This window comes from Rasamsonia emersonii (assembly GCF_000968595.1).
Source record: "Rasamsonia emersonii CBS 393.64 chromosome Unknown ctg1118621760031, whole genome shotgun sequence".
NCBI classification, from domain to species: Eukaryota; Fungi; Ascomycota; class Eurotiomycetes; order Eurotiales; family Trichocomaceae; genus Rasamsonia; species Rasamsonia emersonii.
The window spans coordinates 143,848-169,682 of NW_013563256.1; the positions used below are offsets into that span (position 1 = coordinate 143,848).

Here is a 25,835-nt window from a genome sequence, read left to right on the forward strand (position 1 = left end):
TTGTTATAGAGGCTGACAGGTCAATATAATTCACGAGAGAGAAATTCACGTGATTTCAAAGCAGCAACAAGAATGGTGAGTGGTGGGTCAGTAAAGTGAAAACTGTACAGAGTCGTACCTAGGTACGGAGTACTCCGTATGGAGTACTGTTGCAATAGCTCCCACAGTCGCTACGGAGTAATTGTTAAGGGCGGATTGAGAGTTTTTCTCTCTCTCGCTCCCTCTGCAAACGGTGTTCCTTGTACAGTACAGAGAAATACGAGGCACCGATGGATTGAGATGCAGACAGCCCTATACCTACTTCGTTGCCGATGTGCAGATGTCTTATCAAGCATAGCTGATCTACCAATTGAATAGATTCCGTCAAATTTCAATCCTGGCTTGCTGCATCTGCGTCATTTTGTCTGTCAGGTCTTGCTGTCCTGGGCGGCCTCAGCGCAGCCCTCATGAAATGAGCGTCAACATTGGTAGGAACATTATTAATCGCTTATCTACCGCATGCATAGGGAGTACTCCGTAAGTACTCTCTCCGTACCCACCAACCGGGGACCCGCCGACGGGTTAGGCGCGCACAGTGGGGGAATCGATACGATTACGGACATCCCGTTTTTGTCCCTAACCCCACAAGGGCCAATCGCCCCCCACTAAATCGTTTAGGGTTAAGTTTCCTGAAACTGTTTTCCGACGGAAATTTACTAGCGGAATTTTATTCAGGACTCTTTCGTGTTTGAAACAATTCAGATACCACTCTTCCTTCCCCCGCATGGGCTGGCATGGCCGTTTCTGGTGATCCCCAAATAATGACCCAAATAACCCAAGTTATGATGCCCAAGTTGCCTGGTAAAATACCATCTAAAGGGTCAAACTGCTAGTGAGCTTTTTTATAGGAAGGATATATATATAGTGTATACTCTGTATTTGCTGTCTAGTTCTTAACTCCATAGTGAGTAGGTGTTTAGTACCAGTTTGTATCATAAACCTGTTTCGAACGCGAAAGATTTCGTGATCGTGTTTTAGCGGTATTTTTCAATGGAAAAACAATTTCCGGGGTTTAAGCCAAAACAGGTCTAGAGAGGGGATGCCGTGGGGGCGTCCATCGGCTAGGTCAACACCTTCCCTTTTTTTGGCTTCCCTGCTACCTTCCGAGCTCCACCATGCGCTCTGTCTCGTGTCTCGTTGCCTTCCTGCTGATCGTCGCCAGAATGCGGCCCATGATGGCGCATCACACATACGGAGTATGCGTCGAAGTCGTTAAGGGTATTGAAATCCGATCCCTTCCAAGTGCGTCCAAGTCAGGTGGTTGTCATCTAATTCAGGGCTTATCTCTACTAAGAGTGACCGTTATCTATCAGCAGTCTCGTCATGGTCTTTTTGTATGATTTTGGCTAGCCCGGCATGCCCCTTTTGCGCACTAGCAAGATGGGCATTGTTAGCGCTATGCTAATATGAATCCCTCTTACCTAGGAGGTAAGGTTTGATGGCCAGCCAACAGTTATTATTAACCTAGGCTAACTGTACTCCGTAACAGTTGACGTCAAATAACTCCGTATAGCTACAGCCAAACTCACGTGATTTTAAGATGGCAACGTGAAGCGGCTTGGGGGCCACTCGAGCAAAAATTTTGCATGAGAAACTGTAGGAAACTTAGCGACCTGGTTGGCTGGGTTGCTCCTATCGCCATATCCGGCATACTATATATCGGCCTTAACCTCGACAGGCAGGTACGCTTCCTAGGTTATATACTCTTTGACAAGGAATTGAGGGTACGCCAGGTGAAAAGGCCTTCTTCGAGAGGCACGGGACGAGAATCAGCTTGACAGGTGGTACTTACATACTAACCTGTAGGCTGCAACACATCTTTTTTTCTTTCTTTGTTTTTTGGAGTATTCTGGAAATAATAACGAAGATAGGCTGGAATAACCCTCAGATACCATCATTCTATTTATTGTTTCTTTTTTTAATTGTACATACATTCATACGTACATACATACATACTACAGTCACTATATCGGTTTCCTTCTCGTCTCTTCGTCCCTCTATTCTCCTTGCTGATCTGTTCTGAATTTTTTTGCTTCCTCCCCTCCTTCGAGGTCAGGAGATGGATATCGAGAAAAAGCCGTCGACGCCCACAGCAGGGCCTACAGAAGCAAGGCATTCAGAGGAAGGCATCGAGAAACTGGGCTATACACAGGAGCTAAAGCGCAATCGCTCCCTCCTCACCCTCCTCTTCCAGACCCTCGCCATTGTCGCCATCCCCTACGGTGAAGGAGCGCCCCTGATCAGTGCCATCTATGGTGGTGGTCCTCTCTCCATCTTTGTCGGCTGGATCGTCGTTTGCGTCGTAGCAGAATGTGTCGCCCTCTCACTCGCCGAGCTGGCCTCGCGATATCCCACCTCCGCAGGCCCCTACTACTGGTCCTTCCAGCTCGCACCGCAAAAAGCCAAAACGATCGTGTCGTTCATTAATGGCTGGATCTGGTTGATTGGGAATTGGACCATCACGCTGTCCGTCAACTTTGGCTTTGCGTCCATGATGTCCGGCACCATCTCCATGTACCACCCGGATTGGTCCGCCAATGCCTGGCAGCTGTTGCTTATCTTCTACGGAATCTGTCTGGCGTCCCTGCTCATCTGCACCTTTGCCAATCGTTTCCTGCCCATGGTCGACACCATCTGCGCGGGCTGGCTGGCCGTCAGCATCTTGATCATTATGATTGCGCTGTCCGTGAAGGCGGATGCGGGCCGACACAGTGCCGCATACGCACTTGGCCATTACGATACCAGCCTGTCCGGATGGGCGGGTTCACCTTCTTCATCGGTTTGCTCCCGGCAGCCTACTCTTTCTCGGCCGTGGGGATGATCTCGTCCATGGCAGAGGAGTGCGCGAACGCCACGCTGAAGGTGCCGCAGGCGATAAGTCTCTGCGTCCCTGTGGCTGGCTTCGCCGGCCTGTTCTTCATTCTGCCCATCTGCTTCACGCTGCCCCCTCTCCAGGATGACATCCAGGCTCCGGCAGGTCAGGTGGTGCCGTACATCTTCCACAGGGTCATGGGCAGCCCAGAAGGCGGACTGGGGCTGATGTTTCTGGTTCTGGTCGTCTGCTTGTTCTGCTCAATCAGCATCTCGGTGGCATCTTCCCGGGCGACATGGGCCTTTGCCCGGGACGACGCAATGCCGCTGGCGAAGGTCTGGGCGCGCATCGACCCCCGGCTCGGAGTCCCCGTGTGGTCGCTGGTCCTGCAGACGGTCGTCCAGATGCTGCTAGGACTAATCAATCTGGGCAGCTCGAGCGCCTTCACGGCGTTCGCGTCCGTCGGCGTCGTCGGGCTGGCCGTCAGCTATGCGATCCCGATCGGCGCGAGTCTGGTGCGTCGGCGGGAAGAGGTCAACAAGGCAGTTTTCAACTGCGGTCCGGTGCTAGGTGCCATCATCAATGTCGTCGCGCTGGCATGGATCTCATTTGAGCTGGTGCTCTTCTGCATGCCGACGGCGCTGCCCGTCACGGCGACGTCGATGAACTACGCCTCAGTGGTGTTTGTCGGGTTCTTGATGATCTCGGCGGTGTGGTACGTCGTTCACGCGAGGAAATGTGAGTATTCCCTTCTTTCTATCCCTGTTTACGTTCGTCTGGCTGACTGGGGAAAAGCATACAAAGGACCCCCCGAATCCGCCGGATTATAACCATACCGTGCCGTCCCACGTACGTATCCCCCTTCCCCCTGCAAGTGGAATAATAATTTACACCGGAGGATGCGCATAGGTACCTAAAGGTATGTGTATACCTTGGCCTTTTTGCGGACCGGTAGATAAGTCAGATCTGGTCCTGGTCCCATCGGGTCGAGTCAAGTGACACACAGCGTATGCGTATACGTATGCGTATGTGTATGCGTACATGCGTGGCATGACCATCGTGTCCCGGACAGAGTATCTGCATAGGGATTTACCTGCCCGGACGCCCTCGGACGCCCACAGACGCCCTCGGATGCCCACGGACACCCACGCCCTCGGCTACTTGGGACACCCCGGCCTTCCCGCCCAGGTCTGCCCAGGTTTATCCCGCCCGGATCGATTTGTGCAGGGAGTGATTTGTCGCTGTCGCCCTCTCGGCCCAGGTCACCAGCCCAGGTTATCGGCCCGGTTCGATTTTGTGTCCCTTTGTCCCGCCCAAGGTTAATTTGTTGCCCTTTGTTGCCCTTTGTTGCCCTTTTTTTGCCCTTTGCGCCCATGGTTTGTTGATTTATGTAAAGTCGCCGAGATACTCCGTATAGTTTTGAAATTGAGCGAGATTTTTTGTTTTCGTACTTGAAATCCGTTACATTCCAAGACTCCGGATCCTTGCCTTGCCCTCCGCTGCGACCCTGCCTACTATTATACCTCCCGGACCTCTCTCCTCCCCTCTCCCACTTAAGAGGGGGCTTAGAGTAGTATCGCCGAAGTTGTCCTGCCTTGTAATGTTGGGGGGGGGGAAAGGCCAAAAGGCTTATATACGTAATTGTAGGCAGGACGGGGAGTAGTTGAAAACTTCTGCTCCGTACCTAGGTAGGTAGTGATAGACAAGCTGCTGTGCTGAACTGCAATAAATAGCAAGTAAGCAAGCAAGCAAGCAGCCTTATTAGATTAGATTAGATTAGGCATGGGATGCGCACTTCGGAAGGACTATGAATAGATATATAGTGAGTGATCTCTTTGTATTATTCTTTCTATTGTTGAGTGACTGCTTTTTTCTCTTTTTGGAAACTTTGGTCATTTTAGGGGGACGGGGGACGGGGGGAGGAGTATCTATCTATTATCTATCTTATTCGGCAGGTAGCATGTATGCACAGTACATTTACATACCGTTTACTGGGGTGTCCAGATATTTGCATACTCTGTTCTATTTTATATACAGGGTAATGATGCACACCCATCTAGGCAAGCAGGTAGGCAGGTAGGTATTGAAGTTAAGCTATTAGAAAGGTAAACTAGGAGAAGAGCAAGAATGTAATAATTTGTCGTGATTCGTGAATGGATTTATTGAAGTAATATATAGTACAGTACAGCTTGCTTTGCTTTTTACCGTAACTACCCACCTAGGGTAGTTCGGACAGAGTAGAATGGAATAGAATAGAATACAGCAGTATAATAGTGTACACGGAATGGGATGGGTAAGAAAGAATCTAAATCCGAATCCCCGATGAGCAGTGGACGATGGGACGATAATCTAAACGAAAAGCTTTTTTTTTTAGACGAAGAGCAAGGCAAAGGAAGATAAGATACCACAAATTCATCGGGAAGACCACAGAATCAGTCGATCCAACCAACTCATTTCTTCCTGTCGTTTGCGGGCTTCTTTTTCCTTCTTCGATTTCCACCAGAGCGCCCAGATCGCGCCGGAGAAGTACCCGCCCAGATGGGCCCAGTGGTCGAGGGCAGCGACCTTGAAGGGGGACACCAGGCTGAATGCTTCGAAGAGGACGATGCCCGTCAGGAAGACGTATCCCCTCGCGGAGAAGGTGTCTTGCCATTCTCTGGGTAGGAACCAGAGGGTGAGTTTATCGCTGTGCGAGGATTAGCAAGTCAGCGATTCTTTCTAAGGGAAAAAGAGGGGGAGGGGCATACTTTGCATGCAGTGTACACCATGCTGCTACCAGACCGGCAATCGCACCGCTGGCACCGAGCGACGTGACCGTCAGCTTGCGGGTCAAGACATGCGCTGCCAAAGAAGTCATCGATCCAAACACGCCCGTGGCAAGGTAGAGGGCAAGGAAATTGCCCCGGCCGATTTCATCGTGGACTAGGAGCATTATTAGTCAAGACAGGAGAAAAAAAAAGTATGTGATGACAACTCACGTCTGACCCCGATGAACCATAAGATGATCATGTTTGTGGCCAAGTGCCGAAGCTGCTGATGACTGAAGACGCTCCCCACCACACTCAGCGCATGCGGGTACAATGGCACGCTGATGAAGTATCGGTTCAGCATCCGCCAGGCCGGCGGCCAGAACCTCCACAAGGTAAAGACGGCAAAGTTGGCGCCCAGCAACGCGATCGCCGTCGCCGCAGCGGGAGGAACATCAGGCCACATTCGATCCTTTCGAGCGGGCGGCTGGTACGTCTCCGCAAAGAGGTAACAGAGGCCGATGGTGAGGATGGTTACACCAAGAGAGGGAAAGATACGACGGGACTGCCGGAAGAAATCAGCCGTTCTGCCCAGAATTATACGAAACTGAACGGGACGGAAATAACGTACAGTAGTCATCGTAGAGGTGTCTACATCCGTGTTCGTAGCCCGCAGATGATGCTTCTGAATCCACGCCAAAACTGGCCGTTCCTGCGGATCGGCACGCGGACGAGCTGCATATCATGAGCAGTCAGCAAGAACGAATAATGGAAAAGGTCTTGTTGCACTTACCCTCGATAACGGCAGCCTCGTCGAATTTCTGCAGCTCCGTGTTCTTCTTCAGCTGCATGCGTATCTTCTCCTGCTCCTTCGCCTCGCCCTCCAGCCACTCTTTCCGCTTCTTTTCCTCTTCCGCCAGTAGCCTGGCCTCGTTCTTCTCCCGAAATTCCTTCAAGACACTCTTGCCGTAGATATCGTTAGCCTCGCCGAGCGGGGCGCCCCAGTGTCCGCTCTGAGGCCTGTACAGTTCCTCCGCCTGTCGACGGATCCGTTCCTCCTCCTCTCGCTCCTCGCGCTCGATCCGTGCCATAATCGCCGCATCTTCGTCGACCGGATAGTTCTTCCGTAGCCACTTTAAACCGTTTTCAATCGTACGAGGACGGACAGCACGGGTGATGTCAGCTGGGAGATCGAGATCGAGCGTGCCTTGCAAGCGACGGCCTTGTAGGACATTGAGAATCCGGTTCCCCATGGCAGGAGTCACCTTTGAAGAGCCAAAAATCGACTTGATCTCTGCGGCAGAGAGGGGTTGAGAGCGGATGGGGACGCCATGTTCGACCGGCGCTTGATCGGGCTTGGAATCGGGCGGGGGGGGAGAATTCTGCGTTTGGGCGGATCTGGAGAAGACAGTGTTCGTAGGTCCCGTTAATTGAAAGCGCCGCAATCTGGCTGAGAATCCCCATCCCTGGGGAGAAACCGGGCGTCCGTTATCGGAGCTATATGGACGCTGTAACCGGCAGAGAGGGCGGAGCGTCGGTTTCGCTGGAGCTGCCGACAGGGGCAGCAAACAGCTCGAGGGTGAGGCACGCAGCCCCGAAGGGCACGAAATGCGCCATGCTATGGAGAAAACATTGCTCATCTCCAGCGACTCGGGGGATACAGTCCTGGCGAACAGACAGTGTTGGCAGAACCGTCGACGGAAGCTGAGCGGAGGGACGGTGGAGGATCTTTCTTTAGCTCGTAGTTTCCCGAATCGCGCATGGACATTGGCGGTGGCTCCGGGCGGAGCGGAGGTCGCCACAATCCGACAAAGAGCTAAAAGAGTGGACATGGTCTTGATACAGCGATACTGCGTCCGATTCTTCATCTTTCCACTAGATCGCTCAGCTACGTGGGAGTACTAGATTCCATGTTATTAGCGTATACGCTGTACAGTACATGTATAGTTCCACCTACGCCAGCAGAACTCATTCAAAAGAGCTGTAAGATAGAGTACGTAAATTATACCTGAATGATAATATATTCCGAATTATTACCGCCAGTCCAATAACAATACACCCATTATTATCAATCTCATCTTGACCTGTCCAGCCTCATCACGTGATGATAAGGGCGATAACCACTGGCGGCATTCAACGGTCCGTGACGTCTCCGCGCAGAGGAAGCTCAGAGCTGATCTTGATTAAAATTATATACTACACACACAACATTCAAGGAAGGCCAACTACATGCTATTTATTGTATTTGGCATTCACTTCTTTTTGTTTATTTCATCTCCCTCGTTCTTACCATTGAGCTCGTCTGGACAGCCAACCTAATACCCCGCTATACGAAACAAATCAATGTCTGCCGAATCCCAACCCATCACCCCCGAAGCCTTCGCTGAGGCCATCAAGGCCCTGCCTCTCTCCGCCGTCTATGCCAAAGTCTTCGAACTGCGCAACTCAATAGCGCACCTGAAGCGCTCCAACGCGGAGCTGAGGCTTTATATCTTGGAGTCGGAAGGCGGGCCCGAAGCTGCGGACAACAAGGAACTGGAGAGCTACATCCGGGAGAATGAGGGTGTTATTGAGGCGATGACGGAGAGAATTGCTCTCTGCAAGGCGGAGGTTGAGAACAGAGGGCAGCAATGGATCGAAGAAGGACTGTTTGAAGGAGGGGATGAGGCTGCTGCCGATGTCGCAGATCGTGTGGCGGATGGCGTGCCAGAAGGTGATGGAGCTTCTCCGGTCATTAACGGAACCGATAGAGCGCATGATGATACTATAGACAGAGGGCATGATGAGACGAGAGACGGGACCTCTGCAACAGAAGAAGAAGCGGCACATCATAGCGGTCTAGTCAATGGTGTCCCCACGTCGAACTCAGACTCCACAGCTACTGTGGCACCATCAAACGCTCCCGATCGACACGAGGAACCAGAGGCGGAAGGAGAGGGCATTTATTTGTGATCTGGCTTCTCATCATCCATTCCATAATGGTGCTATTCTGTGACAGTGACCGCTCTCTGTGGTCAAATTTATCAATACTGGCATTGCCACAATACCAAAACCTACGGCCGTCTGGATCCCTCCGTGAAGTCGGCGTTACGACAAAATGAATGATACGAAAATGTCGTCTGTCGGGGGAAACAGCACCATCGCTGCATGACGATAATAAACCTGGCCTCGGATGAACATGTCCTCGGTCAATAGCATTTGTGAGCTCGCCCATCCATTGAAGTAATTTTGAATAGTGGAGTTAGCCCATGACTGACGGAGAGGTCGAAACGGAGGCATACATAAACGTAGGATGGTTAACGATGATTCTTCGACCGGAAGCTTTACTTTAGCATGAGTTTTGTGATACGGGAAAATCATATTTGATCGATACCCGGAGCTCCTACAAGAGTTGGACTCCACCAGCAGTTATGATTACCATATGTGAACATAATAGGAAATAAAAAAAGACCTGTCTCAAATGTCCTTATTCTTCCCTAGCTTTATTCTCTAATTTACCCCATAAGCCTAACTACACTCCTCTCCGACCCAACCTGCAAATATTTATCAAACTTCTTCACTTTTGGGGATCTCCACGTATCTGCAAAACCGCGAACTGCGACTAAGAAAAAAGAAGAAGCTGCAATGCAAGCCCTGTCTGTCCATCCCGGGGAACATATTTAGGGTACCGTGCGTAAACTGCGCTCACACACCAACGAAATTGGAAAGATATGCCGATAAGAAACCTTGAAGAAGCATCCACATTTGCCATGCATGCATGCAAAAAAGAAAGAAAATTCGCAAGAACAGGATATCTTCGTTCGTTTCACCCATTAAAAAAAAAATGTTCGTTCCTTGTTGCAATAATCACAATCGCAATGCGGGGAAATGTAGAGGCAGAAGATGTATCATCCTTCTCGCTACCCGTTGGAGTCCACTCATCAGAGCAGTGCTTTCCGGCCCCAGGACTGGCCCGAGATGCCAGCTGCTCATGCAGAAGTGGTAGCGGGAGCGGAAGCCGGAGCAGGAGCCGGAGCAGAAGCCTCTTGAGACGCCCAGTGGCCAGCGAGAGCCTCGGGAGGAATCTTCTCCTGCTTCACAAACAGGTCGATGAGAGGCTGCATCGGCTCCATCTCCTTGTCGGCGACGAGCCGATAGTACTTGGCGACAGTAACGAAGTGAACAAAGCACATGTTGAGCATCTCATGACGGTTGATGTTCCAGAACGGGTCGAGCCAATGCCCGTGGTAGAGGTGGGCATAGCAGCGGAACATCTGCTTCATGATCCCCTGGCAGTCTTTGTAGAAGGTCGGGGGGAAACCGCTCGACTTGCCAATCCAGTCCTGGGTAACTGCATTTGATTCCGCGTTATTCTTGTTCGTATCAGGGGGTGTGGAGCCATCCTCAGATGGGAGGGACTGCAACGTAAAGGTCTGCGGTGCCGTCTGGGGAGGGTCTGTAGGAAACATGACAGGGTCATGAATCTTGCTGACAATCCACTTCTCCACGCGATTGATGAATTTGGGTGCTGAGATCTTGGCCGCACGTCCATCCACAAGCCAGGTGTATGTAAGACTATCAAAACAACCAGTTATTAGATACGATCATAATACATCCACAAGGGACATCTGACATACCGGCCAGCAGACATGGTAGGACAGGTATTCTCATTGCAAATAGGTAACCCAGTGACAGTGTTCACCTCCTGTATAACCTGCAGCATACCGTGAAGTAGGCGATACTGCTCAACAACTATAAAGGAGAGGCAGTGTCAGTTCATCGACACCAGGTTATCTTCAGAGATTGCAACACATACTTTGGTGGGCCAGCCATTCTCCTAGCTCAACATTCTTGGGGCAAGCACAGAGGGTCAAGAAGTTTCCCTTAACATTCAACGGCGCGTATCTCTCCTGGAAGAAGTACTTGGGAGTATCTTCATTATTGGATGGACCATCGATAGACAGATTGGACATATTAGATGTGACTGATGGAGAAGGAGGGATGCCAGGTGTGCCAGGGGCCCCAGATGCCTGTTGGGGATATGCCACAGCGCTAGACTGCTGATTCTGGTTGCCGTTGTTCATCTTGGGTGAGGAGTTATTATTGTTATTATTGTTGTTATTGTTATTGTTGTTCTTGTTGTTACCACCACGGCCAAACCCCTGGCGACTTGACAGCAAACTGGTCAGCTCAAGGCGGAATATTTGTAGCGGCAGGAAAGGATCATGGCGAGCATGGGTTACAGCACAGTCCAACAGTCCAGCATATTCACCACCGCCAGCACGGGGTTAGGGGGGACCGCCAACTATGGCTGCGGGGAAGCACTTACACGCTCTGGAAGAAGGTCGCCATTTTGGAAGACACTGTGCTGCAGCAGCCCCAAGAAGTCAGACAAATAGTTCTGGTGATCTCCGACTGCACATGACAACCACAGCAAGCAACAGCTGGACAGGGAGGAGAGAGGTCTGTCCACCCTGAGGTGAGTACAGGCTCGCTCCCTCTCCTGTCAGTTGTCGCTGTTTCAGCGGTGGAGCAACAGTCCACAGCGCTAATGCCCTCGCCCCCCAAATCGGGCATAGCGCGGTTCGGAGCAAAGGTCGGGTCTGCGTCCACTCCGACAGCAGTGAATGCGAAGATACCTAGCTACAACTGACTGTCTGCGAGTGGATGAAGCAACAATAAAAACTTATTGAGGTGGCTGGTCCATTGGGAGACGCTGCGCTCCCAGCGACCTTTATATAGCCAGTTTTTCTGAAAATTTTTTGACCTGCATCAACTTCTTCCATCTTCCTACAAGCTCTGTCAGCGCAAACCATCATACGAATCTCATCCACATCTGCTAGTTAGATTCGAGCATACAGCATGTCCTCTTCAGAAGACGAAGATATCCGGCGTCCGGGATGCAGCACCGATGCTAGTCGAGTCCACACCGCGTCTGCCAGCGAACAGGCCGACACCCCAGATGCTCCAAACGGAGGCGCAGAGAGCCCTCTAGGGTCCGATGCAGACAAACTGAACGGCGCCAATGACGACGACGATGACGATCTCTTTGGCTCCGGGTCAGATGGAGGGCTGGATGAGTATGGTTTCTTTGTTCGTCGGCTTGACTGAAACCTTGACTAACTAGTTCACCAGACGTCCCCGTCGAACCCTGGACGACGAAGAGCTTGACTCCGGAGATGATGAGGATCGCTTTGACCGAGCTGGCCAGCGCATGGATATTGATGAAGGAGAAGATGCCATTTACGGAGAAACTCTCAAAGTTATGGACATAAGCTTAGGCCGGGCGCCTGAGCCCAAGTCCAGCAACGAAGAGGTGCGTATTTTCTGTAAAAGAGGTTGCTTGTCGCACCTGCTTACTGTGACATTTAGATCTACACCATGGCGATTCCCAACTTCCTTTCCCTCGAAACGGAAGAATTCAGACCAGATACCTACGTCGCGCCACCCTTTGCCACTGCGTCCACCTCTCTTTGTTGGCGATATGATCCCAATGACCCGTCACGTCTGCAGTCCAATGCCCGGATCATCCGCTGGGAGGATGGTTCCATGACTCTGCAGCTGGCATCCAACCCGCGGGAGCAGTATAGAATTGCCACTAAGCCTTTGGCGCCTCTCAGCAAGTCGGGTAACTATGAGCCTGAACTGGACACTCACACCTACTTGGCAGCTGCTGCCGAAACTTCATCAGTGTTCCGAATCACATCCCACCTCACGCATTCCTTGACGGTGCTCCCAACGGACATGGATACCGACGATGCTGTTCAGCGTCTTCGGGAGTCGCTCGCGGCAGCTTCGCGTGCTGGCAAGAAGGGAGACAAAGGCGTCACCATCATTGAAGTCAAAGAAGATCCGGAGCTGGCGAGTAAACGGGCGGAATTGGCCGAGAAAGAGAAGCTCAAAGCCGATCGCAGACGCCAGGCGCTTGCCGAGAGGGAACAGAATCGCACAAGTCGTCGTGGTGGATATCGATATCCTGCTGGTGGTCTCACTGTGGGTGGCCTGGAGGATGAAGACGGCATGGCGACAACCAGGGCACGCCCCGCGAAGAAGCCGCGTGCTAACCGCCGGGGGGAGATCTACACGGACGAAGAGGAGGAGTACGATCGGCGGGGCCGCGGCAGACGAGACGAATACGACGAGGACGACGGATTCCTCGTTGGAAGCGACGAAGAGCCGGAAGTCGTGGAGGATGATGAGGAGGAGGAAGAAGAGCTGCCGGATGAGGACATGGACGCGGAGGGTGAGGAGGACGGGGACGTCCGTCCTGCTACCGCACGGCAAGAGAGGGAGTCGGCGTCGCCCAAGAGAAAGAGCCCCGGTGAAGCCGGTGGTGCTGGGTCGCCGCCTGCCAGAAAGAAGCATCGTTACGTGGTGGAATCTGATGAGGACGAGTAGGTATTTTTTTCTTCGCCTCATGGACCTTTGGATCTATGGACCTATGGATCTTATGGACCTTATGGACCTCATGTATTTTCTCTTCATTCATGTTATGTGTGTGCAATAGTTATCTGGGATAGGTTAAGGATTGGGGAAGACAGTTCTCATATGGAAATAATGTGATAGATATTCAAAATGATGTGCTTAATAAATTAAAAAGAAAAGACGCAACTTTCTCATTTCAGATTGCTCTCAGAAATCTTTCTTAACTCTCGTAATCTAATCGAGGTAATATGTACCAATGTATGGTAAGTACTATCGCCAAGGCCCAAAGTTAAGGTATCTGGATATCTTTTTCTTTTTCATCCTAAAGAAACGCGGAAAGAAATCATTCGTTCATAACCTTTCATAATAAGAATAATGCAACGTCATCGTCAGGTCATGACAGGAAGAGAGAGAGGGAGGGAGGGAGAGAAAGAAACCAAGATTATATACATATACGTATACAGTCATATAATATACCATTATAATGATAATGAAACACCTTCCGGGTACTCGTGCGGTTCAAATCCAAACCTGGAAATGGCCGTCTTGGCCATTCCAACGACTTTCAGACAGAACATTTCCTGCTGGCCGGTGTCGAGTTTCTCGTCGTCTTCCCGGTGGTTCTCATTGGGGTTATTACCTTTTGCTGGTTGCGATTCGTTGCAGGATTTTTCGGGATTCTTATCGCAGTCGGTATGCTTCTTGAACATGAACCTCCCGATACCTTCGGCATGCCATCGTCGTTGCCGCTCTTCCATCTCCGTCACCAGGGAAAGGAGATCGGGAGTCTGGTCGCACAAGGGTGACGGTGCAAAGATACTGGGGTCCACTGGACCCCCGATGACCGCGCGGCGAACAACCTGGCGGAGCCATTGCTTCCACCTCGCCTTAGCACCTTCTGGGTCTTGTGTGATGGAAGCCTCGAAGGCAGGAGGAGCGGTTTGCTTCCCCAGATCCTGCGCATCCGCTTGAGAGACACGGAGCCAGGCATCCGCAAGGACGCTCAGAAGCGTTCCTAGCATCATGATGTTCTGACACGACGTGGCAAAGGATCGCGGACACACCTCGCACCGGATGACAGTACGGGCTGTTCGAGCCGCGGTATAGAGTGAGTTCAGAGTGTGCACGGTAACGGGAAATGAATTCAGGGTGGAAAGGGTGCTCAGACAAAGATAGAGATAAGACAGACACGGACATGGAGGTGTATCTGGTGAGCCCATTGTCGTCATCAATTCGGACGGCAAGTCTGAAAGTCGAGTGTCCATAGAGAGCATGGACGATGCGGCAGAGGTTGTTGAGAAATCGGGCCAGGGCGTCGCTGTCGCTGATATTGGTTGCAGATGATCAAATGTGCCCGCCTGTAAGGCCTGATTGTTACTGTTCTGAGTACCAGAGATGGCTGGGTGGTTGAGGTAAACCGGCGGACATATATTAAAAGTCTCGGATGGAATGACAGAAGGGGACCATTCCTTGTCCAAATCTGCGATTGCACCAGAACTAGCTGGATCCATTGAACTGACACTATCGTTTTCTCTCATACGCTTCTTCGGAGGACGACCCATCTGTTTTTGTATCGAGTAGTGACAAAAGAGGGACTGCTTCAAACACCGTCGGCAACCCGTTGGCTCGCCGGAGCATTTCAGTTTCCGTTTTCCTGCGACCAGAACGCCGGGTCAGCCTTGTGGAATGCTGCTGACATCATGAAGACTCACTGCATTCGTCACATGCCGCATGTCTCTTGGGCACTGTATCGGCCGTTGGGAAGTTGGCGTCAAGAGACATGGCCACGCTGAATTCAGCCCCAGAGCTTGCTGCGACTGCCATCGTCGGGGAGTTGCCTCGAAAAGATCGTCAAGACGACAATTCGGTTCGCAATACTGGGATTTTCCACTCCCAGGAAATTTATAGAGGACCTTGGGGGTCTTGAGCAACTAGACGACAACCATCGAGTCAACTGACGCTGGTGAGGGGCAGCCCGCCCTTTGTGGCTGGCGACTTTGGACTGTAATATGCGCTTTATGCTGTGAGCTGCACAAAGAAATTTGCGGGATCTGAGGGCGCCTTCTGGGGCCTGAGCTGGAAGAAATCAAGGCACGCTGGAGTGCAGGGATACCTGTATATTTCTGGAGACAGCAGTGAGTACTGACCTGGTGCTGGATGGACTAGATGAGCCTCTGCCGTTCTAGGCATCGTCATTGGCCTCGATCTCCCGCGACTAACTTAACCTTGAGACTTAGTGGATGCGGCCGAACCGCCCAGAACGGCAGGCGGTCTTCTATCCATGGATTAGTTCAATTATTGTTCTTTATCTACTCCAATCTCCCGAACGACCAAGGATACTAGCGCTCACCCTTGTTTGGAGCTTTTGTATCCCAGACAATATGCAGACGAAATGATTTCGTCACTCAGACGAGCATGCACTTTCGCGGTCGCTCGTCCTCTGGCCATTCCGGGAGCGCATCGAGCGGCCGTGAGATCCTTCGCATCGAGGCGCGCAGCAGCCCTGAATGCGGAAGAACATGAGGAAGAGGAGCTAAGGGAGGCCAGAGAATGGCTGGCGAAGCTCAATTCCAAGTCAATTCCGCGCCATATTTGCGAGGTGTCGTTTAGTCGGTCCAGCGGCCCAGGAGGGCAGAACGTGAACAAGTCCGTTCCAGAACCCATTATCAATAAAGGCGTCTCACAATTGAGCAAAACAACTGACTGTATGCATTGGAATCTATAGAGTCAACTCGAAGGCTACTCTGAGAGTACCGTTTAGTTCCTTATTGCCGCTGGTGCCGCGCATCCTCCATCAAGAACTGCGATCATCTCGTTATGCTACCGAGAGGACAGACTGTCTCGTCATCCAGTCCGACGAATCCCGCAAGCAGTCCAGCAACGTGGAATCGTGTTTCGAGAAGCTTCACAACCTGCTCGAAACGACGGCTAAGGCTGTAATTCCGGGAGAAACGTCGGAGGAACAAAAAGAGCGAGTGAAGAAGCTGTACGTGCATGCCCCTTTAATGTCTTATATAGTATGGTGTTGAGAGAATGTATCTGACAACCTCTAAGTCAAAAAGCAGAAAAAGAAGCCAGACTCAGACTTAAAAAGCTGCACAGCAGCAAGAAGAGCAGCCGACGGAGTAGTAGCTATGATGAATAATCTACTACATAGATAAAACAAATCACCATGATCAGGAAATACGCTCATTCTTTTTGACCCAAAAACGCCGTGGAAATTGCTGTCCATAATGCCAACACCCATTCTACTTCTCCGAGCCTGCTTCTGCCTGAAGAACACGTTCCGAACGTTGCAGCGTGGCAACAACTACCGTGCGCAAGGCTGGATCCAACTCCTTGATCTCTGACACCGGCTGCAGCCATTTGACTATCTCTTGAGCAAGATGGCGATCCAGAGGGTATTGCTTGAGACGACTCAGAGATGTACCGAATGCTCGAGGGAAGTCTGGCGATGTAACCTTGATCCCGGCGACGGGGGCCTTCACATTACATATCCGTGTGTGGTAGCTCTCCGGTGAAGTGGTGACCTGTTTCTCAACAACATGCTCCACAATCTTTCGCAAACAAGGAACCTCTTCGAATTCGAGAATCATATCGAAGAACCCACGTCCAAAAGCCGCATCGTCCCCGAATTGTTTCATTGCGGCGTCAAATATTGCAATAGGAATGGCTCCGCTGAGGGCTGGTGTCGAGTCGAGATTCTGAAGCGCACCCTGATCGACGTCGGCATCCTTGTCGAGACTAGGATTGATGTCTTCAGCGGTGACCTTGGGAAGGGTAATCATATCCGCATTTGGATCATCAATTGAATCTTCTGGCGCAGATGTCTCTGTTTTGCGTTGATCAAGCCCCAGGATCCGCCGTCGAGCGGCGATCTTTGCGATGTAGATCATCTCCAGCCTTCCATATTGAATCCAGAGATTCTTGGAATTCTTGCAGAATCTGAGACCCCGTTGCATGTAGCTTCTTGCCAGTGTCATGTCGGCGTGATCGTCCAGTGCATATTTGGCGGCATATATCCACAGGTCTGCGTTGGTAGGATGTAGTCGAAGAGCGTCGGTGAAGATCTGGGAGAGCTTTTTATACGCCTTTTGCTGCCGGGCATATTCGATGTACTGAATCCACAGCCCAAGATCCCCGTGGAACTTTCTGGTCGCGCGATCAAGGATGAAAAAGATCCGTCGCTGTCCGGTGTAGGCAGGACTTCTGATGCCCAGTCTCTTCACTCTCTTCCGCCGTAAAAGATCCAGATTCATCTCATATTCGGCATATCGTGCAAAATCTGCAGGTTGCGCACCTCGAGCATTCAGTTTGTGTTCGAAATCGGATCGTTTCCGGGCGATCGATGCGATTTCCTCCTATATAAAGCCCAGTTAGCTGTCTGCGAAGAGATTTCGTGATCGGAAGAATGCGCTCGATTTACCTTGCTAAAGATCTTTTTCCTCTCATACTCTTTTAGCTCCGGGACCGACTTTTCGAGGTAAAAGCGGGCCTTGTCCGTGACACTCGCCATGGTGTCTAGTTACCCTGTCGAAGGGAATTGGATCTTGTGCAGTTCGATCACGGGCATACAAAAAAAAAGTTGTCCCGCATAAGCTAAGTCGGGGCGCCGCGGCAGCATGTCCGAGTTGGGGTTAGGGCCGTTGTCCCAGACGCGAAGTCGGTCCATCGCGGAAGCAGCGCAGCTGTCCTTATTTTTAATTAGCAACGGACACTCAGGGGCCTTCGCTGTGCCTCTTTCTGTTCATGCTTCGCAGCTTTTATTTCTGTTCTCGACACTCTTTTGTTGACCTTTTTAATTAATTGATTGCTTAATTGCGCGTCGCGGCTCCTTCGTTCTCTCCCCGCCCCCATGGCTCCCAAATTAAGGACGGGGATGCCGTCGTGGCTGTAAGTCGATTGCGCCTCCTGCGCCTGGACGGAAATCATGCTGATTGTCTCCAAGTTCAATGGGAAATGGGTGTCATGGGCCCATACCCTCTTCGCCGCCATCGCGTTTCTCGGTGCTCTTATTGTGGGCATGAAGCTGCATTTCCACAAAATTGTGCAAAACGAGTACTACGGCTACCCGGAGGAATGGTTCCCTTCGGTCTCTGCGACGATCGGTGATCGGTATCCTGAACGATCGGTGTTCCAAATCTTCATCGCGATTACTTCTGGTCCTCGATTTGCTCTGGTTTTCCTCTGGTATGTTTTGACGGCGCGACCGAACTCGACGCTGCCGAAGATCGTTGCGGGAACGGGCCTCTTCAGAACTTTGACATGCGGAGGTTGGACCTATGTCACTTCAACCGATGATCATGACTGGCATGACATCTTCATGATCTCCTATCTTGTGGCCACTCTACCGTGGACGCTAGGGTGCCTGGCGCTGAGCCCCAATAACCGCCGTGCGGTTAAGTACCGAAAGGTGTTTGCTGGTCTTTTCTTCGGCACTTTGGTGCCATTGATATATTACTTCATCCAGCATAAAGTGCACAAGGTTCCCGGTGGTGAGTGGTCCGCAGTGTCAATGCTGTCGCTGGAGGTTCACTGACGCTGTGTGGTCATAGCTTATACCAAGTACGCTTTCTTCGAGTGGTCTCTCATCGTTTTCGATGTCGGTTTTGACGCGGTCACCGCACTTGACTTTGAAGCCTTCGAACTTGTGGTGAGGGATGTCAAAGGAGTCAGCAGAGGGTATGTGCAGTGGCTCCCAAAGTAGACAAATGTACAGTGCACAGTGATTTTTCGATCGCTTGGATGTAAAAAGGCTCCTTTTAACCAGGAATGAGCAGGCAATTGAAGACTACAGCAGACACCGTGCTTGAGAAGGAGTATGTATATTCGGTCTAATGAAAGGGGAAAACGAGAATAACAGTTCCTTTAGGAAAGACAAACCAGTGGGAACGACATTTGGCGACGGTTTCGTCTGGTCTGAGGCAATCGATGCAGCAGCCGACGTTTACAATGGGGTAATGCTCGAAATGAAAGTAGATCTGATCTCGTTGCTGACGCAGTTTAGTTTGTTTTCTGGTCAATTTTTACTTCCCTTCCTCTCCTCGTATGGTGTACGTACATTGCTCTACATCAGTATCGGTCCTGTCAGTTGTGTCTAATGTTTCTTTAGTCTTCCCTCTCTGGCACATGGGTATTTCCGGATACGAAGTCATGATTCTGGCCACAACATCTCCGTTTATCTTAGCGGTTCCGTCAGTACGGGCTTTCGCGACACGAAATGCACATGTGTTTCATTTCCTGTCGCTGACCGGTCTGCTGGCGTACTTGGTTCGCGACCCGGTCTATCGCTTGTTCACAGTTGGCTTCGCAGTCGCTATGGGCTGCCTTGCATGGTCTGCCACCTTCTACGGTGAACGCTCTCAAGTTACGCGGTTGGAGTCTCGTATCAGTGCCTTCGCTATCGGTTTGATCGCTTCCAGTGTCGCCAAATTCGCGTGCAAATCTAACAATCCGATCTGGCCGACCATGCACTCTGAAAATGGAGGGTGGAATAAATTAGGATTACTCCTTGCCATCCTGGCCACCCTGCGATCCACGAGAAGACCGACCGTCAGTGGAGGGGACTATTTCCCTTCCTCTGGCAAACAGGGTTCCGCGATCCTTGCTGGCATTGGTCTTGGGGGACTATTCTTCAGCTTGCATTCGCTTCTGTCTGATTCAAGTACTATGATCAGCTGGGTATGGGAAGGCTTCCCTATCCGAGGTCCCATTGCAGTGCCTCATGGCACTTGGACCCTATTCGCAATGGGTGCTGGTCTCGTGTTCGGCTTATTTTATCCACGTCTAGCTGGGTCCTGGACCGCCTTTGGAATCGGATCGCTGGGTGCTGCGGTGCTTACCTGCTACAGCCATTGGTTTGGTTTCTATGGTGGTCTCGTTCTCGCCTTTTACTTGATGGCTATCACTCCTGTCTTGATTCCATCTGCTGTGCGCCATTCTCCCGCCTCCACATTCGGCTTAGGATTCCTCGTCTGGGTCTTTTTGGCTCTATTCCACGTTTGGGTAGTTGCCTATGCGTTCGTTCCCGGCGGTCCTCTTGTGAGAGAACACACGGATTGGTTGATGACTGTTTCGATGTTGTCCATCGGTGCTGGCATCTTCTCCGCTGCTGTGACGAATTCTGGCCCTACCAAGAAACAATTTATCAATCCGCACGGCCGGAAACAGCGCTCATATTACATCTACGTCCTTGCAGTTCTGCAGCTTCTTTCAGTTGCCGTCGCATATCTGCGCTTCCCTACAAACGATTATACTCCCTATCACAAGGACGATAAAGTCGTCACTGCAGGCATCTGGACGATACATTTCGCCCTCGACAATGATATGTGGTCCTCTGAACGCCGCATGTTTAATCTTATCAAGGAGGCTGAAGTGGATGTTTTGGGGCTTTTGGAGTCAGATACTCAGCGTATAATCATGGGTAACCGCGACTCAACTATGTGGCTCGCTGAAGAACTCGGGATGTACGTGGATTACGGTCCCGGTCCTAATAAGCACACCTGGGGTGCCGCTCTCCTTTCCAAATTCCCGATTTTGAACTCCACTCATCACCTTCTACCTTCTCCTGTGGGTGAGTTGGCACCTGCAATCCATGCCACCCTTGACATGTACGGCGAGATGGTAGATGTGGTGGTTTTCCACTCCGGTCAGGAGGAAGACCCGGAAGACCGCCGCTTGCAGACTGAGTACCTGTCCAAGCTGATGGGCGAATCACCTCGTCCATTGATCTTGCTCAGTTATCTCGTCACGAAGCCGCTTGAGGGTAACTACAACACCTACGTGAGCGAGCTGAGTGGGATGAAGGATATCGATCCTTCAGACTGGGATCGTTGGTGCGAATACATTCTATACAAGAAATTGAAGCGCACGGGTTACGCAAGAATTTCCCGCAGCACCATCACAGATACCGAACTTCAGGTAGGTCCCTTTCAGCTTACATCTTCTAGTAGCCGCGCCTTCTTATGAGCACTTAACTAACCATCTTGACAGGTTGGAAAATTTGTGATTGGTACATCTGAACCTGAGCACGACATCCGGGTGCCTGAGGAGATGGTCCCAGAAGGGTTGCGTTTCCCGGCCCTGTTCCGCGGCGAAGGAGTCCGCGGCCATCGGTATCATGTATTTGATGAACCAAGATATTGGCAGTGATCGAATATCCAGCAGTGTGTCCAGGCTTAGTGGATAGAGTGCTGGACGATGTAAAGAGGATATACAAGTGGAGTTATTTCAATTTAAAAATAATGTATTTCTATCAGTTTAGGTTGCAGAACGACGGCGAGCAGTTATCATACCCTGATTACTATCTCGTTATACCAGAAACTATCAGCACTGCGAAGAATGAACGGTTCAATGTATAGAACCATATTGGTCTGTCACATTCCACCAGGAGTGCACCTAACACAATGAACAACGCCAGTTGCCTACCTAAGTAATTACCTAGTACTAGTCATTTCTAATTGGCTGGCATATGCAGACAAAATAATTAGTAACGATCTTCCAAATGCAGCATTTGTGTGACATGCGAGTTTATCGCTGCAGCTATCACTGACAGTGTCTTGCCTATGAATGTGTATGAAGTTATCTTTAGACATTTCAGCCAAATTTTTTTTGTCCTTGTTCTTTGCGTGTTATATCCCTATCCCCCTTGATTACTTTCTCATCAGTATGTGGCGCGGGGAGTAACCCAACCTCCTTTGTTCGTTCTTTCCTGGGATCCCTTGTTGAGGATTGAGCCTTCTGCCCAAAAATAGTCACAGCAGATATTCTTGCAACCTTTTTTTCCCCTATTCTGTTCTACCTTCGCTGAATCAACTCGAGTTCTTTCAAGTTTTTCTTTGTTCTTGTCCTATAGAGTTGACTACCTACTAGTGGCAGGTAGCAAGTCGATCCCTTCATTCCAGAACTGTGGAAGGGGTGCTTTCAGTTTGGTTGTCTAACGTAGTGCGTGATTGCGTCCCTTGAGTCATCTACTATCTATCATGACCGCTGTCATTCTGAATCAAGGATCAAGAAATGTGCGATTTCCTCAGGAATGCAATACACGTCAGTGACGCCCTGAGCACTCGGTACTCGGTACTTTAATTGTTGTCGGACCACCAAGCCATCCAACATGTTCTATATGACGAATCTCATTCCTTTCATTCAAGGAGTGGAGGAGAAGTTGATGAAAGAGAAAACTGTGTCTGATCTGTCGCTAATTTTGATTAGATGTGTAGGGTTTGGTGGAGAATGGATCTAATAAAAGCCGACCTACGCAATGTCCTGATGTCATGCAGGGAGCTTAGGCGGATACCTAGCCAGCTAGACGCGTGTGTCTAGAATAGCTGGGTACTGCTCAGGCAGGTAGCTCTGCCTTCCTTCCCAGCTTATCTGTTTTACTTCACTAGCTATCAGCAGCAGTTGGTCTCTGACGAGACATTGTGTGAGAGTGTGAAGACACAGCTGAAGAAGGACAAATGCAGAGGGTAAGTGCATTACATGTCTTGTTGTCGTGTCAATTGTCTATTGAAGCTGTCTATTGTATGATCATATCGCGTGGAAGAAAGATCCAGAACAAAGAAAGAAATTCCATAAATTATCCAACATCGCCAAAGTTCTTTGTACTCCTATGGGAGCGTCGCTGCAATTCTCTCAAACTCAAAAAGACATCTCTTCCTGTTTGTGTCTGAAAGCCCGCAAACTATCCTGGTTTGATCTTCTGCAGAGAGAGAACTCTTCTTTTCTGCTCTGTTTCAGATGGATCAGTGCCTACAAGTGGTGATCAGCTAAAGGTTCTGATCAATTTCCATCGTTGTGCTATTTCGGTTTCCCGGGCTATATTTCTACGAATTAGAGGAACTGTGAGTTGAACAGACAATAGAAGGGAGACGATTGCTGACAATATCAGTAACAGAATCTCTCGACGAGACGGAATGGCGGACCAGAACTCGTCAGGCCGACCGCAAAAGCGCCTCAAAACTGACCACCAAGCTTACGATCCTCATCCCCTGGGGTCAGCGGCCGTCGATGACATGGACTCGGCAAACCGCGTTTCAGGCACCTCTGGCTCTTCTGGAGACACCGAACCGCTCAGCCCTAGGCGTTTCGCGGAATATCAGGGTCAGGACAAACTGCCTGTTGGGGCTTCAGGTGCATCTGGCTCCAGACATGTCTCTTCCAGAGGCCCTGGGCTGTTCGGTCCTACCAGTCCTACCTTTCCTCCTCCAGCTGATCGGGGCATTCCTCGTTTTTTATCTTCACTAGACACTTCACAACAACATCGCGTCCAAAACGTTGAAGACCCCTTCATCTCTCCACAGGGATCTGAAGGCCCTGGCTCGCCTATTCGTGAGTCGATCGAGAAAGAAAACACAAACCAGCGCCGAGTTATGTGGGCGGAGCAGAGTTCACAATCCCAACGGGAAGGCCAGCTGTTGACTGCTCCAGCACCTCCGTTCGGTCCATTGGAGCGCAGGGACTACGAGCGGCGACAAAATTCGCTTCCCTTGGCGCAGGTTACGCAGGGACGTCCATATAGTATGGAGCCTCCATCGGTCCCTATTCTACCGCAGCCAAGCCCTCTCAAGAGAGCTTTTGTTCGAGGAGGCAGTGTGCCACAGGAAATCCCAAACGTACCAGATGCAGGTGTGGGATACGACCACTCCGGTTTCACGAACCGCTCCCCAGGGACGCAGCCCAACAGAAGTACCTATGCCGGGATTCAGACAGAATCGTTTGAACGGCGTCGCATGTTAGAGAGCATAAATGTTGCCCGGAACGCCCTTTCTAACCTTGCGGCGTCCATGACTGGAAAGACTGGAGAAGAGGCCAGAAGTCCTGATGATAGCGACAGTGAAGTGCGGCTCCTACCGAAGGAGGCACGACGGCGACGGCCGAGTTTGGGGTTCAATTTCGACCCGGAAAGCGAACGCCAGCGCGAGCTCGAAGAACGAACTGAGGCCGAAGGACCCGGTCCCATGGCAGTAATTGGTGAGTGCAAATATCTTTGGTTCGGAGTGATTTTTATTTTTGTGGGGATGTTCCTCTGTCTCTTCCTGTATTCGTTTGGGGTCATCAAATGAGGTCAAGCAAAGGAAAATGATGTAATTTGAAAGAAATTCCAAGAACCAGTTCCACCAGTAATCGCTTTGACATGCATACGATAGGATTGGTTACCGTTTACATGTTCTCGGGGTGATGATCGGCGTGTGGCGCTTCCTGCTGGCCCCTTGCATGATGCATATTTATGCTAGTATACCATGCACATACACATACATATATACCCGATACAGCACAATCGTTCTTTAAGGAATGGTTAATTGACATACAGGACAATTAGACCCACTTCCTGGCATTTCACGGAATGATCCGCGGCCACTGACAGGCGGGGGATCGGCAGTATCTCGAGCAGTCCTTGAAGGACCTATGAGTTGGTTGGGTAATTATTATCAGAACTCGGCGAGTGAGTGAAAACAGCGCAATGTACTGTATATGTTCTGACGCTAATCATCCACAGACTACCTCCGGGTTGACTCGAGGCAATTCAGGGACGTGACCTCAGAATCGTCAGAAGCACACCAACGAGGATCATTCAAGTCATCAAGTGGAAGTACCGACAGGGCAGAGGAAGAAAGCGATAACGAGAACGATAGCAAAGGGAATAAAGAAAATGAACCGCCGAAGAAGGGGCACGGGAAAGAAGCAAGGGTGGAGGAAGAAGGAAATAATAATCACAACAATCCACCGTCGGAGAGCAGAGAGAACGAAAACAAAGAGAATGAACCACCGCGGAAAGGAGCTAGCAAACCCAGGGCAAAGCCGCCGTATAGTAAGGGTAAGGTAGGAAAGCATACCCTGAAGAGACACTTTCCACGTCGAGCTTCATTCCGGCGTATGAAGACCTGGGCAGGGGGACGGATCGACCCGGATGTGATCAGGCTGGATGAGCTAGTACAGTTAGAGACTCATCCATCTCTCGAAAGGCCGATGAGGAGGAACATTATAGTCAGAACGAGTATTCCTCCCACGACGAATACAACAACGGAGCCGACAACGACAGCAACATCACGGAGCCAAAAGTCAAAGCAACAAACGCAGAGCAAGAGGAAGACAAGGGCAGCGGCACAGGAACGGGCAGATCAACACTCTCGCCAGGACTCATCCGCAGCGAAGCCAGCGAGAAGGAACCCAACACGAGCAGCAAGGTCGAAAAAGTAAGTTGGAGGTACTATTATTTTTGTCGACAATATGGAGTGATGTTTCACGCTGGCAGTGAGGGCATCTATGTCGGGAGCAAGGCAGGTCAAAAAAAAGGCGTACAGGGTTTGAGGGACATGCGCAATTCATTACACTCGTCTTTTTGAATTATCTTTTTTGAATACATGTGATGTTTTATCATTGTCAATCGGTTGGGTTTTGCTTTGGGTTATGTAGATTCACCTATGTTTAGAACAGTGTATGAGAATGAGTAGTTCATAGAACATCGGCGAGCTCTGAGAACTGTTTATTCTCGTAGTCCAGAAATAATCATCGTATCCTTTATGTGGAATTGTCGACTGTATTTAAGTCAGTGTTGAGTCTGCTGACAGTATTCGTCCGATGTTAGCGATGCAAATAATGCAAACAACACAAACAAAGGAGACGAGCTCCAACGCCGCAAGAAGAGAGAGCTTCATGTGAATTCAGAACATTGCTCTCATCACTCACTGCCTGCGCTGATCTACCGATCGAGGAGAATAGAAATATGACGAGGTGACATTCGACCTACAGAATCGGGTGCGAAGTCCTGCTCGACTCGATTACTTAAAAGTCTGCTAGCAGGCTGAGTCCGAGACCGGACGGCGGATCGCTTA

The 25,835-nt window shown here is 50.5% G+C and overlaps 10 protein-coding genes across 10 annotated transcripts; 5 read left to right on the forward strand and 5 right to left on the reverse strand.

Moving 5' to 3' along the window:
* Positions 1 to 2,098: 2,098 nt before the first annotated feature.
* Positions 2,099 to 4,174, forward strand: T310_2527 (Amino acid permease; the record flags this gene model as incomplete). Its single annotated transcript, XM_013474619.1, has 5 exons — positions 2,099 to 2,818; positions 2,911 to 3,566; positions 3,761 to 3,770; positions 3,807 to 3,876; positions 3,924 to 4,174. 5 exons carry the CDS (start codon positions 2,099 to 2,101, stop codon positions 4,172 to 4,174), a joined length of 1,707 nt encoding a protein of 568 aa, XP_013330073.1.
* A 1,089-nt stretch (positions 4,175 to 5,263) lies between these two features.
* T310_2528 (Rhomboid family protein) lies at positions 5,264 to 7,430 on the reverse strand (the record flags this gene model as incomplete). The annotated part of the gene is made up of 5 exons (XM_013474620.1): positions 5,264 to 5,537; positions 5,599 to 5,773; positions 5,830 to 6,163; positions 6,230 to 6,333; positions 6,392 to 7,430. The coding sequence occupies 5 exons, from the start codon at positions 7,428 to 7,430 to the stop codon at positions 5,264 to 5,266; spliced, it is 1,926 nt and encodes a 641-aa protein (XP_013330074.1).
* Positions 7,431 to 7,941: 511 nt separating this feature from the next.
* Positions 7,942 to 8,550, forward strand: T310_2529 (uncharacterized protein; the record flags this gene model as incomplete). The annotated part of the gene is made up of 1 exon (XM_013474621.1): positions 7,942 to 8,550. The coding sequence occupies one exon, from the start codon at positions 7,942 to 7,944 to the stop codon at positions 8,548 to 8,550; it is 609 nt and encodes a 202-aa protein (XP_013330075.1).
* Positions 8,551 to 9,566: 1,016 nt separating this feature from the next.
* T310_2530 (Cell cycle-associated protein Mob1-1) lies at positions 9,567 to 10,929 on the reverse strand (the record flags this gene model as incomplete). The annotated part of the gene is made up of 4 exons (XM_013474622.1): positions 9,567 to 10,152; positions 10,215 to 10,329; positions 10,394 to 10,758; positions 10,907 to 10,929. The coding sequence occupies 4 exons, from the start codon at positions 10,927 to 10,929 to the stop codon at positions 9,567 to 9,569; spliced, it is 1,089 nt and encodes a 362-aa protein (XP_013330076.1).
* Positions 10,930 to 11,439: 510 nt separating this feature from the next.
* Positions 11,440 to 12,975, forward strand: T310_2531 (uncharacterized protein; the record flags this gene model as incomplete). The annotated part of the gene is made up of 3 exons (XM_013474623.1): positions 11,440 to 11,670; positions 11,705 to 11,893; positions 11,950 to 12,975. 3 exons carry the CDS (start codon positions 11,440 to 11,442, stop codon positions 12,973 to 12,975), a joined length of 1,446 nt encoding a protein of 481 aa, XP_013330077.1.
* A 506-nt stretch (positions 12,976 to 13,481) lies between these two features.
* On the reverse strand, positions 13,482 to 14,826 carry T310_2532 (C6 finger domain protein; the record flags this gene model as incomplete). Its single annotated transcript, XM_013474624.1, has 2 exons — positions 13,482 to 14,656; positions 14,715 to 14,826. The coding sequence occupies 2 exons, from the start codon at positions 14,824 to 14,826 to the stop codon at positions 13,482 to 13,484; spliced, it is 1,287 nt and encodes a 428-aa protein (XP_013330078.1).
* Positions 14,827 to 15,222: 396 nt separating this feature from the next.
* On the reverse strand, positions 15,223 to 15,666 carry T310_2533 (uncharacterized protein; the record flags this gene model as incomplete). Its single annotated transcript, XM_013474625.1, has 2 exons — positions 15,223 to 15,277; positions 15,353 to 15,666. The coding sequence occupies 2 exons, from the start codon at positions 15,664 to 15,666 to the stop codon at positions 15,223 to 15,225; spliced, it is 369 nt and encodes a 122-aa protein (XP_013330079.1).
* Positions 15,667 to 16,250: 584 nt separating this feature from the next.
* Positions 16,251 to 17,518, reverse strand: T310_2534 (uncharacterized protein; the record flags this gene model as incomplete). Its single annotated transcript, XM_013474626.1, has 2 exons — positions 16,251 to 17,363; positions 17,429 to 17,518. The coding sequence occupies 2 exons, from the start codon at positions 17,516 to 17,518 to the stop codon at positions 16,251 to 16,253; spliced, it is 1,203 nt and encodes a 400-aa protein (XP_013330080.1).
* A 414-nt stretch (positions 17,519 to 17,932) lies between these two features.
* T310_2535 (Integral plasma membrane protein) lies at positions 17,933 to 21,153 on the forward strand (the record flags this gene model as incomplete). Its single annotated transcript, XM_013474627.1, has 6 exons — positions 17,933 to 18,497; positions 18,558 to 18,684; positions 18,875 to 18,977; positions 19,010 to 19,055; positions 19,115 to 20,922; positions 20,995 to 21,153. The coding sequence occupies 6 exons, from the start codon at positions 17,933 to 17,935 to the stop codon at positions 21,151 to 21,153; spliced, it is 2,808 nt and encodes a 935-aa protein (XP_013330081.1).
* Positions 21,154 to 22,916: 1,763 nt separating this feature from the next.
* On the forward strand, positions 22,917 to 25,346 carry T310_2536 (uncharacterized protein; the record flags this gene model as incomplete). Its single annotated transcript, XM_013474628.1, has 5 exons — positions 22,917 to 23,973; positions 24,314 to 24,445; positions 24,500 to 24,811; positions 24,940 to 25,196; positions 25,305 to 25,346. 5 exons carry the CDS (start codon positions 22,917 to 22,919, stop codon positions 25,344 to 25,346), a joined length of 1,800 nt encoding a protein of 599 aa, XP_013330082.1.
* Positions 25,347 to 25,835: the final 489 nt, after the last annotated feature.